Genomic DNA, 13,753 nt, shown 5'->3' with positions numbered 1-13,753 from the left:
GGCATCCAAAGCCACCATTATGCCGGATCCATTGTTTTCTGACGCTACTCGTTTTCGGCAACTTGTTGGTGCTCTCCAATATCTCACTTTCACACGCCCGGATATTTGCTTTGCTGTTAACCGGGTCTGTCAATTTATGCATGCTCCTACAGAATCCCATTGGGCTGCCGTGAAACGCATCTTGCGTTATCTCCGTGGTATGGCATCACATGGTTTACATATTACTCGCAGCTCTTCTGTTGCTTTACACGGTTTTACAGATGTAGATTGGGCAGGTAGTATTGAGGATAGAAAGTCTACAGGTGGTTATCTTGTGTTCTTTGGTCAGACGCCAATTTCGTGGAAATCGAGTAAGCAACGCATTGTTGCTCGTTCTTCGATGGAAGCTGAGTACAAAGCCTTAGCCGATGGCACGACTGAAGTTATCTGGCTTCAGTACTTGTTAACGGATCTTCAGATTCCCACTCCTTCTGCCCCTATTATCTAGTGTGACAACCTTGGTGCCACGTATTTGTCCGCAAACCCTATATTTCATGCTCGCACAAAACATATTGAGATTGATTATCATTTTGTCCAAGATAGAGTTGCGAAGAAGGAGATTCAGATTCGTTTTATTTCCTCTCAGGATCAACTTGCCGATGTCTTCACTAAGCCACTTCCTGCTGCTTGATTTACTGCTTTTAGATTCAAGCTTCGGGTTGATCCTCCACCCTCAGCTTGAGGGGGCGTATTATAGAATGTAATTATATAGGAAATATTGTAGGCATATTCTTATGTGGTAATCTCCACCTTTACTATTGTATATTGCCCTACTCATATATATAGAAAGGGTTGGCTAACCTATTAGGTTAAGCCTCCTAATTATTCTCAACTGCGAGCTGCATTGAGGCCTGAGAGGCCATCTGATTAGGCCTCTCAAACCTTATTTCTCCATTGCTAGCTTGTAAACACAATAAAATCATTCTAAAGACATGCATAAATTGTTTTAAGGCCTTAAAGTGCATCTTCATTCATATCAGAAACTAAAAAAAAAAAAAAATCAAATCAAATAAAAGAAACCTAATTATTTTTCCTGGCCTTGATCTCTTTTTCTTTGTCCTTCTAGGGTGCTGTAATCACCATCAACAAAATGGCCTTTTAAGGAAGAAGGGGACAATGGACACCATTATAGCAGGTTGCATTGTCAGGATCTAGAGGAAAGTTTCTCTCCTCGCCTATCTCTCCTCGGTCCTGTCTCCGATCTTTACATACAGGGACTGAATTTTAATAATAGTGTGTTTGTTTTTTAAATAGGTTTTGTGGTTTTGATTTTAAAAAAATAAGTTTAGAAAAAGTGTGGTTAAATATGAGTAGTTGAATTTAAATACGTACTTAGTAAAAATTATAGTTGAAGTTTATGTGTAATAAAAATAATGTATAAAATATTTGGTTGAAGTGTGGTTGCCGTTGTTTTTTAAAGTGTTTTTTACTTGAAAATGCATCAAAATAATTTTTTTTTTAAAAAAATTATTTTTGATATCAGCGCTGATTTGAAAACAAAAAAATATATCAATTTGAAGTAAGGAAAAAAAAATATATTTTTTTTAAATGCGCTTTTAAAACGCAAAAAACAAATAGGGTTTTATAAAATTTAATTAAAAAATCATGTAAAAACTGCTACATAAAAAATTATGTTTCAAACTCAATTTTTTAGTGAGTCTCGCATTACAAAACATAGTTTGGTTTGTTAATTACCAAACACTGTGCCGTGTTTATTTCACCGCAAACAAAAAAGCCAGTGAAAAACAAACACATCCTAAATATCTAAATCATTTATATATGTGTTTTTGCTACACATAAACTTTAGCTATAATTTTTATTAAACATATATTTAAATTCAATTAATCACAAGTGACTCTATTTTTTAAAAAACAACTTATTTTTTTAAATTAAAATCTAAAACATTATCTAAAAAATAAACAAATGAGTGAGGATGTTGATGATGCCAAGCAAGTCAGTGTAAAGTGGAAATCTTGACAAAATGTTGTAGTCTTCATAAAAAGTACAATGCAGTACAAAACGAGAGGTGAATGTTTGAGATTGTTATAATTTTTAATTTTATATCATTTTTAAAAGTATATTTTATTTAAAAAATATATTAAATTAATAATTTTTTAATAATTTTTTATAAAACATATTTTTAAAAATAATTTCCATCACAATACTAAAAACATATAAATATTTATCATAGGAGCAAGAAGTGATAATATTTGATGGAAAAACGGTTGAATGTATCTGTCATGTTTCGAGAAGTGCCCATGATTATATTATTATGATCCCAAAAAAAAAAATTAAAATATTAGGCTCCAATTGTTTCTAACACAGTTTTAAAAATTTGGACCGGCTCGGTGAGTTGACCCGGAACCCAGCCAATCCGGGCTTGAGACCGGTCCGGGTGAAGGCAAAAACCTGTTTAGGAGTTGGCTTGGTGAAACCTGGTCGACTCGCCGGGTCGACCTGTGACACGACCAAAAGCTTGATGTCTTTTCCCAAGTGCAGGAGTGTCGAAGTAATAAATAACCCGGCAAGACCGGGGTCGAACCACAGAGAGGTTAATTGTATAAATTATAAATAACAAGACAACAAAACAACAACAACAATAACAATAACAACAATAACACTCAGTACGTGGCGTTGTTACACCTGAGAATGATCCAAAAGATCGGGTCACAGGTTTCCAGCCTATATACTAAGTTTATGAAAAGATCAAGAGGATATATTACAGAATGTAAATAATAATAATAATAATAATAATAATAATAATAATAATAACAATAATAACAATAATAAAAGCAGAAGATGAAGAAATTAATGAGAACTTTGAGATGAAAGATTAACGTAAGGATTAAACAATGATAAAAACAAATGTCAAGGTTAGAGGATCCACTAATGGTACTTCAAACAAGTATAATATAAAACTCTTATTACTCAATTGGAAACCACACATAAAGGAGGTTCCAATCAGATTATAAATTGTTAACATGATTACATTAGTTATCTTATTTGAATAAAGCTAATACTTGTAAATGTTGGCAGGCATTCATGATTATAACTTATGTTAACAACAAATCAAGTCCCTTTCATAGCTCAGGTGTCGGTTATACCATACAGTATGGGCTATGAAAGTACCAAGTATTTGTTGTACCAAGTGTTACACAACATAAATCTAGATTAACCATTTAACAAGCAAAGTATTAAAAGTGAACAAGATAACAAATATAAAACATGTTAGTATCCAACGTTAAGGTCCATGTTAAGTTTATATTATACTTATTCTTACACCATTAGTGTACCCTTTTCACCTTGACATAATTAACTTAGCTAGACATAATGAAAGAAAGAAACATAAATAAACAAGATAAGAACATAAATGAGAAAGAAGTTAACTAAGTAAAAGAAAGGAAATGAAGTGCATAAACTTGATATTAATGAAAGCAAGACATAAGCAATACATAGAGAGAAAGCAAGAGCATGATCTTGATCTGAACACCAAGATGCCTCAATACATGGTAAGTGCCTCCTTTTATAGGCCAAAATTTGGAACTATTGATTTGTTGACTGAGTGGGTAGCCATATCTTGACTTGATAACAATCCTTATCTTCTTGTCTGATCAAGACGTCATTGCTAACATCATAATTTGCCCAGAATCCTCAAGAATGTTCTAGGAAATTGTCTCAGCTTTCCAACAAAAAAAAGATGAGGTCATTTGGACTTCTAGAACTCAAGATATGGGCTGAACACTAAATAGTGTTTGGGCTGCAGGACAGCTTCGGACTTCTTCGTTGTTCCTTCAATTTGGACTTCAAAACGACCTTTTTAAATCTTGGGCTCCTCATGAAAGTTGTAGGCCTTTGTCTTACCTTTCCATCCATATAAAATGGACCTAAATCCGAGATCTAGAGCTCCAGATATGATCCAATTACCGAGCAATGTTCCGGTTTGGGCTGCACCGACATCTCTTTTCTAAGTTTGGCCATCTCTTTGTCCTTTCACTTTCAATACTTAAACTCATCAATCAATCCTTTTATTTATGTGATAGGCCTGCATATAAGATGAGTATTTACCATAAATTAAGATATCTTATAATATCAAACTTGTTATTATAAAACATGCTTTAGTTAAGGAGTTATTGATACTTCAAGTGCAAAATGATGATATAAAACCTTGATAAACATGCACTTTTAAGTACTAATCAACCTGGACTCGGGCCACCCGGTCAAACTCGACTGAGACCCGATCTCTTTATTTATGTGTTTGAGAGTGTAGTATTGGTTTTTTTTTAATATTTTTTATTTTAAAACATATTAAAATAATGTTATTTATTTATTTTTAAAATTTGGTGATGTTAGTCACATGCCAAGACTTAAAAGAAAGAAAGTTTGTGAAACCGAAAATCTTACCATTTTGCGAAATGTCTCGATGATATTCGTTTGAAGCCTCTCAATGTGCTGAACATTCAACTTGCTAGAGCATCTATCTCTGAAGAAATGACTAATCTTCGCCAATGCATCCCATATTCCCTTTGGCAACAAATCACGAAAAGTTAATGAGATGAGTGTTTGCATAAACACGTGGCAGTCATGACTCTTCATTCCATACAATCTGCAGTCCTCTATATTAACCAACCTTGATATGTTTGATGCATGTCCATCTGGAAAATGCAGGCTCTTAAGCCATTTGTAGACTAGCAGTTGTGCGTTTTTCTCTAACACGAAGCTTGCTATTGGTTTTGTGACCGACTCATCATAAACCAACTCCATATTTTTACGGTTACAGTACAAAGCTATATATCCAATCTATCCTTGATGTTGTCCTTTGTCTTCCTCTTCACATCCATGACGGTGTTGAAAATGTTCTCAAACACGTTCTTTTCGATGTGCATGACGTCAAGGTTATGGTGGAGTAGATTGGTCTTCCAATAAGGAAGCTCCTAAAAGATACTTCGCTTTACCCAATTATAGGTCAAACCAAAACCAGGAAAGTTTTGCTTACCTAATTGAAGGCCAAACACAATGTCACTGTACTCTGATACAATATTATGCAATTCTTCACCAGAAAGAAGCGGGGATGCAACATCTTTTTCAACTCTGCTAACAAAAAAATCTTTTTTGTTCTTTCTGTACCTGTGATTAAGTGGCAAGAAGCGACAGTAACAGTAAAAAAAGAAGCTTTTCCTCCGTTTGCTAACGTGAATGCCTTGTTGTTTTCCATGCAATATAGACATGCGAGTTTCCCATGCGTGCTCCAACCAGAAAGCATTCCATAAGCTGGAAAATCATTGATAGTCCACATTAAAGTCGCCCTCATAAGGAAATTTTGTTCCTTTGATATATCATAAGTCAGACCTACGGAGGACCACAACTGCGTCAACTTATTAATCAACGGTCGAAGACAAACATCTATATTCCGCCCCAGGTTGCTTAGACCGGGTATGACAATAGATAAAAACATGAACTTCGGCCTCATACACATTCCCGGTGGCAAGTTATAAACTGTGAGTATGATCGGCCAACAAGAATAGGGAGCAACAAATGACCCAAACGGGTTGAATCCGTCTGTACACAACCCAAGACGCACATTCTTTGATTCAACTGAAAAGTGAGGATGCACAATGTTAAAGCGTTTCCACACTTCGCTGTCAGAAGGATGCACCATCACACCATCAACCGCATCATGTGCTTGATGCCATGTCATGTGCTCAGTAGTCCTTGATGACATAAATAACCTCTGCAGTCTAGGTGTGATCGGGAAGTATCTAAGTTTTTATATGCCACTAGAGTCTTTTCCCTGCTAGTTTTGGGTTTGTAACGGGAATGCTCGCATATCATGCACTCGGTCATCTCAGCATTTTCAAGGTAGTATAACATGCAGAAGTTAGGGCACATGTCAATTTTCTGGTATCCTAAACCGAGGGGTTTCATCATGGACTTCGCAGCATAGAAGTTCTCTTTCAGCTTGTTCCCTTAAGGTAAAATGCTTATTTCCCAATCAATAATTTTTCCATACCCGACCTCACTCAACCCACACTCTGACTTGATGGTGAACACCTGTGCTACGGCCGATAATTTACTGTGGTTTGTGCAACCATCCCATAATGGTTTGTCAGAATCTTTCAAAAAATTAAAAAACCTAGCTCCATCTACATTAGGTTCTTCTTCTACGATTAGACATTGACTGACATTACCTTCATTCATTCTCATTGCATCCATAACCATATTTTCTGTAAGGATTAGTGTTGTTATTTGCCGCTTCATGCACGTTGCTAACACTAGAAGTTGACCTAACCACCGTTTCTCCCATTCTCCTCTTACTAACAAATACTTCTCCATGTGCATACCAACACTGGTAATTCTCCATAAACCCTTTGTGTAGAAGATGCATCATTACAACATCTGGATGCAAATACTTTTTATTTTGACACTTCCTGCATGAACACCTAATACCGCCTCCAGTAAAATTTCTGGGAATAGATGTTTTGAAATTAATAAAACCCTGAACCCCATTACAATAATCCATCATCTGCAATCCTTGGGGTGAATCTCGATACATCCATGAACGATCATCCATGACTTATATCGAACCTCTATAAAAATATGATGACATCTATATTATTAACTAAGTTAGGTAAATAAACTTGCAAAAATATTACTTTACCTCGAGATTATCCAACAAACCAATCAAAACTTCTCATAAATATTAAATATTCACTATCATTTATCAACGTCCATACAAATTAATATATATAAATTTACGGAAATTACCACTCTACAATACCATCAAACTTCGACATTTTAACAATGAACAGGTCACGTCACCCGTACGGATCTGCCATTTCAAATCCCTCGGTGATTCCATCGGTATTTTTGATGGTGAACCCGTCACGTCACTGTACAGGTCTCCCGTTTTGAATCCGTCGGTGATTTTGTCGGAAAAAATCACTCGCCAAAACCTCCACGTCAGCGACGTGCCTTTTTTTCTTAATTCTGAACTTCTCGTCCGTAATTCAGTCGGTAACTACCGACAGACAGAATTCGTCTGTCCGTCGGTAGTTACCGACTGAATTACAGACTTAAAAAGTTCCGTCGGTAATTTCGACCTCAAATTACTGACATAAATATTATGTCGGTGATTCTGTTGCTATTAAGTGAATTTCTGGTAGTGAAAGTATTTAGTTAATTAATATTTATTATACATACATACATATATATATATATATATATATTACTAAAAATTCTTTTAAAATTTTAATTAAAATATAATATAATTTATAACTTTTTTTAAATATATTTTTTTAAATCACATATCTATCACAAAGAAAGATCTTTTCATAAATCCCAACTTTCACAAGAATATTAATCATGAGTCCTTACATGTCCTCTTCCTTGTTGAATTCTATGGGCTTCGAATGTCATGTCTATGCCGATTTACTCGGGTATTTCTTTATGCATGCATGCAAAATAATATAATAATTAATTATTAGTTTATAGAGGCTGATAAATAAATAAAATATATAGTTTATTCAGTTTCCAAAACAAAATAATCGCATCTTGTGGTCATCAACCAAATCTATTACTGTTTGGAAAAACATTGTTCATGAAGATTAATATGTACTACTTATTGAAACAAAGTAATGATAATTTTGCTTTTCTCCTAAAAGAATTTGAACCAGTTATTTAAGATATTTTCACAAGTTTCATTTATTATTATCGAGTCAAATTAATAAGTGTTTTTTGCATTTTGAAATCATAGTGAAATAATTAAAATATTTTTTTATATGTAAAAAATTATAAATTGATGTTCAAGCGCTTTTTAGTATTTTCACACTAGTTTTTTTTTTTTTGTTATTATTAGGTTAGTTAAAGAAAAATTTGGTATTTTAAAAAAATATAAAATATTATTTAAAAACAAAAAACAGCTTGCCTTGTGTAATGCTTGTGCTAGCGTATGGGTGACGCTAGCTCCATTCAGGTGGCATCTCTCAACGACCAAACACTAGCTTTTGTGGTGTCATTGGAAGCACTGAAATATACTCTTCCTTTAAGAACGACAAGTGGTATTATTAGGGTGGCGGTGTGATGTTGGTGACTTTTTTTTTCTCATCCCACTTTACTCTTTTCTCCTCTTGAAAATCGTGTTGGTTATGCAAAATTTCAAAGTTGTCGTCTAATTTATTGAGATGTCAAATTCATTATTTATTTTTTTGATTTTGTTTTTTTTTTTTTGGTCGTTTTGTGAAATTTTGTGTTATTTTTAATTTTATCCTTCAATCTCAATTTGTGATATATTATGTTGTTATTTTTCTGTATAATTGATTTTTTTTTTCATTTTTAAATTTTGTCAAAAACGCACACGATTAGTTGTTGTCAAACTATCTAGTGCTAAGAATTCGAAAGTCAAGTACCCTGCAATATGAAAGAACTCTGAAAACACACACCAGAGACATGCATGTTCTGCTTTATATATAACCAAAGTCGTTACAAGAAAGAAGAGAAAGTGCTTATCTATTTGTTACAAGAGATACAAATTACATGAGATTTAAATACAAGATAAAATGCCCTCCCGTTTGCAAGCTATCCAGTTTGAACTGGATGTGATCCTATTCTCTACCCATAAGAAAAATACTGAATTTCAAGGGATTTGTACGCAGGACAGACAATAATGATTTTCCAGTTGAAAGCATCAATGCATTGGAAAAAAGAAATTGCAAATAATAAAAAAAGGCTTGGAATGTGATGATGGTTATGAAAAATCCAGTACGTTCTTGCACCGTGATTGTCAGCATGAATGTAAATGCTAAACCCATGCAGATAAGGGAGTAAAAATTACAATATGTTGCCATCTCCATGGATATTGGTACATACCTGGTACGACCTAATGATATCCGACAAAGGATTATAGCGGCGATGAGGGAAAAATTCATAGCTAGCATGTCAAAAAAAATATAAGCTCTCATCAGATTTGTTGAACTACCACTGTTAAGATCACGACATGATCCAGGCACAGTGATAGCACCAGCGAAGGTTACTCCAACTACCAGTATTGCCACCACGAGAAGATTCCCTACCCCTCTGTTCAGTTCCTCCGTCGTTAACGTCGTTCTTGGTAAATTAGAAATAAGATTGATGTGAAACTCATCCATATCATCTGCCTCCACCAAAACTTGCTGAACAACAAAGTGTTAATTAGAAAATATATGGTAAACAAATTATATAAAGCATAATGACAATGTTAGCTTAATATCCCATATAACGAAGAAGTAATTCATCGCTATATATTTAGTAGATCAGCGAGGCATTCCATTTTTTTGAGCAAGTAAAGAACTTTATTTCCACTTTGGATTAATCAAATTTAAGGTAATTAAAAGAAATCTATCATTCCCTTTTCTATAAAGTTGCAACATGGACAAAATTTGGATGTGAAAGTTTTTGCTATACTAGAATGTATTTACTTCAATCACCTGATTAGCTTCTTAAGTGGACCAAAGCAACTAGAATATAATTTGACTTGGATGCGAATGGTTCTTTAAATGGCTAACCAAAACCCTCTGGTATTGATGAATATAAAGAATTAAATGTGACTGAGGTTTTGACAATTAAAAAATCTTTTTAAATGAGTACTGATTGTTCCTATATATGCAATTACTAGAAGCTGGATTGTGGAGTATAATGCCATTACTAGAAGCTTATGGGCTATAAGAGATAGTTAATGAAGTTATCTTATTGGCATATGGAAAAAACTAGAGAGTATTTATGCTTCTAGACCCATGGCTAATCGTTTTCTTTTGAAGTTAGATTTGTACTCTTGAGGGATGGATGCAGGAATTAATGGATATACGCAACTCAAGTAGTCAATACTAGAAAACAATTGAGGATAAAGAGTGAAACCTCATTCTACAAGCCATGGATACCTTTAGGTTTAAATGATGCAACTATAATCTTATTGGAGAATGATAGGTTTTGAAAGTAGAAAACAATGTCAAAAGGTAACGAGGCATTGGTGATGGGAGGTGGTCCTGTAATTTACCATGAAAGATGGGAGCAAAGATGATGATGTTCTCATGGATCATAAATGTAATAAGGTTTTGAAAAATTCATGGATTGTAGATTTTGCATGCTCCTTTCATATTTATTTAAAGAAAGAATGTTTAGATACTTACAAAGAATATGATGAAGATTCTACAGCGCTCGTAAATGATAATAAAATCTAAGTTGCTAGAATTGATAATGTTAAAATTAAGATATATAATGGAGCAATGAAAACCCTTTGTGATGTTAGTCACATGCTAAGACTTGAAAGAAAGTTTGTGGAACCGAAAATCTTACAATTTTGCGAAATGCTGCTTTCAGCGATTTGTTCCATACACCTCTCGCAGCATCATCCTCATGCCTGGTATCGATTCGCTTGCTCTGATCAAGGACAAGCAAAGACAGCATTCAGTTTTTCAAATATTTCATTTTCATTGTTTGCAAGTATATATGATGATTAATTTGGAGTATGATCCCTCGTGATGTTCAAGAGCAATTGCAAGCCCATTGGCACCATAAGGTCAGTTTTTCGAAAAGGCTCAGCATATAAGCATACCATTCCATCTGACTTTGGTGCTTCAAAGCGTCCGCCTCGCAATAATATCGCAACAACACCAGCTAGATTCAACTTTTCATTATTAACAATCCTTTTATCCACCCGCTTGTCACTCACTAGTGCCCGCACTATCTCAGAGCGGCAATACATTGCAGCCAAGTGCAAAGGTGTATTTCCATCGTAATCTTTCTCATTTATAAGTGCTTCCAGATCTTGATTTCTCAATATTTCATCAACTATTTTCCTCTGTCCACTCTCCGCTGCAACGTGAAGAATATTCTGTCCTTTTTCGTTGAGAAAATCCATTGGATCGAACCAATAAGTAAGTAGTTCGCGTACTACTTTAAGATGGCCCTTCTGGCATGCAACATGGATGGGTAAGTTGCCTTCGTCGTTTGTTTGTGATGCGGCAACAGGACATCGACTAACCAGGAGTCTTGCTCCAGAAAGGAAGCCCATTGATGCTGCAAGATGAAGGAGATTTCCCCCTTTTATGTCCTCGGGAAGCATTATATCCGGCTTGCCGACCGCTAGTTTTTCTAGTGCAGCATAATTTAAAAATTAGATAATCAATACAAAAAACTCAAAATGCATGGAAATGACTTGAATTTTATGCTTTACATAAAATGAAATTATGAAGAATCAGTTTTAATGAGACCAATAATTATAAGTGTAACATGTTATTTTTCACGTCGAAATGATGAAAACATGTCATTACCTAAATTTCCTTCCGGCATAGCTTCTTTAAAAGAAGCAATCATCTCCGCGTCGCAACTCTCTACTGCCAAGTACAAGGGAGACTTGTCTTCCTTGTTCTTGTGGTAGGAAACTTCTAGGTCTTCATAAAGGAGGAAACAGGCCACCTCTCGGCAACCCTTGATGACTGCATCATGCAAAGGGGTGTTTCCTTTATTATTCTTCATCCTCAGCAAGCTAGCAAGGTCAAGTGTTTTATGAGGATCAATTTTCACATGCTTGACGAGAATTTGAATTGTGTCAAACCGTCCAGCCCTGGCAGCCAGATGAAGCGCATTATCACCCAGGAAATTTTTCCTGGTGATTAGGAGGGGGAAGTGATGACACAGTAGCTGTGTCACAACTCCGCTTCCCTGGCTTGCTGCCACATGAAGCAGTGAATTTCCAGAGGCAGCAACATGTTTGAAAATGATATTGAGCGCTTCCTCTAATGAAACATGTTCCAGTGTATAAAACAAGGCATTGAAGTTGTCTTCCTTTGCATAGGTATAAAAATCCTTCTGCAGTATTTTATTTGGCTCCGAAAAAACATAATCTTTCGGAACTGGGAATTTAAGCTCCTCATGTACTGGTCTCGGCATATCTATTTACTGGAAGATTGTATGATGGTTGAGTGCTCGATCTGTTCTTGAGTGACTTAACTTTGCTGCGGTTGTATCAGTGGTAATTACATGTCTTGTTATTTGGCCAAGCAAACTAAAGAATTCATATTAAACATGAATGCAAGAGATTTGCTAATTAAAGTATTAGTGAGAGAAAACGTACATCTATTTAACCTAAATTTCTCGTAATACAATTATTTAGGAGCATATAAATTTTTAAATTCAAGTCAAAATCAAGCTGTTAACGCGTTGTAGATTTTCTCAAGTTAAGTAAAGCCTTTCTTTTATATCTAAGTTGTAGGTCCAAGAATAACTAAGGGTTTGTGTATTGTATTTACAAGTAAAATAATATTTTATGACTCTTAATATATTTTCTAACAGTATTATATAAATTAATAAATTATATGCATAAATATATCAAATTAATATAAATTTTATTAGCGCAAACAACGGATGCCAGTTTTGTTAAGAATTTGAATAGAATCTTCAAAATAATTCTCATAATATAAAAGGAGAAAATAATACATCTATTTAACCTAGTTTAGCCAATTACCTATTCTACAGGCGAAAATGATACTAGGATTTTGCTGTAATCGAAAATGAGAATATAACAAAGAAAGAGCAACATTTAAACTCGAAATCAATTATACTCATATCATTATAGAGTAACAAGAATTACAAACTTGTAGTTAAGAAGAAAGTAATATTACAATATCCCAAAAGTCTAATAAATACCTTGATGTGATGATTGATATTTCACAAAAAATATAAGGTATTTTTGGCTCTGAACTTAGTGAATAACATAATAATTGAGTTAAATTAATGCATGTATAGGTTTTTTTATAAAGAAAATATATTTGGATTTGAATTTCACAGAAATACTATTAAAAAAAACATGAGGACCTATACATAAATTCGAAAGATTCATAAATTGTTTTTTGAATTTTTTAATATAAAAAAGAAGTTCTTGATCAAATATCAAAACAAAGGGATTGCCGGCTGGGTCTGACACCAGGCACGCAAGTATCGTGCGTGTACAGTGATGAGTTAATTAAAATCCAAAGAGCAGAGTGTTAAGTGAATTGAAATTGTAAGACCGGGGAAGGGAAGAGACTTACCTGGTAGAGATGAAGACGTGATGGAGGACTGGTCGACTAGTTAGTTTCTTCCTCTGCTTTCACCTCTGTTCTTGCTTTTCTCTGATCGGTTTCTTCCTGTCCGTCCCGTGTTCTGCGTGTGTTTCGTTCTCCTGTGGCCTTCTGTTTTTGCTCGTCTTCTCTGTATTATCTCTGTTCTTGCGTCTGTGTTTTTATTTGTGGTCCAGTGTTCTCTGTGTATTATCCGTGTCTCCTCTGCGTTTGCTTGTTTTTCCCCTGCCTTTTCTTCCTCAGTTCGTTCCTCCTGGTGTGTTCTGTGTGTTTCGTTCCCCTGCTGTGTTCTGTTCGTGGGTTTTCTCTGTTCTTTTCGTTCTCTCCGTTCGTCCTCTGGTTCTCTCGGTTTGCTCTCAGTCCCCTGGTCTTCCTCCTCTTCGTCCTCCCCCTTCGTCCTGGAGGCCTCTGGCTTCATAGCCAGAGAATGCCATACGTTTCAGTAACGTATTGCATCGTGGGCAGCTGAGGCGTTGAGGAAGATGAACAGCTCCTTATGCCATACGTTTCAGTAACGTATTGCATCGTGGTCTTCCTCCTCTTCGTCCTGATAGGCTTATAGACTCAATAGAACATATATAAAATGTGTGTTCCTTATGCAAGATTCTTTCGACCATGTTTTGAGG

At 35.0% G+C, this 13,753-nt stretch overlaps 1 protein-coding gene across 1 annotated transcript; it reads right to left on the bottom strand.

Annotated features, from left to right (window-relative positions):
• Nucleotides 1-8,484: 8,484 nt before the first annotated feature.
• On the bottom strand, nucleotides 8,485-13,753 carry LOC118050670 (protein ACCELERATED CELL DEATH 6). Its single transcript, XM_035061086.2, has 5 exons — nucleotides 13,098-13,753; nucleotides 11,340-12,023; nucleotides 10,622-11,160; nucleotides 10,363-10,446; nucleotides 8,485-9,203 (listed from the first exon to the last, which is right to left on the bottom strand). The coding sequence occupies exons 2-5, from the start codon at nucleotides 11,956-11,958 to the stop codon at nucleotides 8,637-8,639; spliced, it is 1,809 nt and encodes a 602-aa protein (XP_034916977.1). The 5' UTR covers nucleotides 11,959-12,023; nucleotides 13,098-13,753; the 3' UTR covers nucleotides 8,485-8,636.

This window comes from Populus alba, chromosome 18 (genome assembly GCF_005239225.2).
Source record: "Populus alba chromosome 18, ASM523922v2, whole genome shotgun sequence".
NCBI classification, from domain to species: domain Eukaryota; kingdom Viridiplantae; phylum Streptophyta; class Magnoliopsida; order Malpighiales; family Salicaceae; genus Populus; species Populus alba.
Note: the sequence above shows the minus strand (reverse complement) of the source record. Positions and strands in the feature narration are given on the sequence as shown.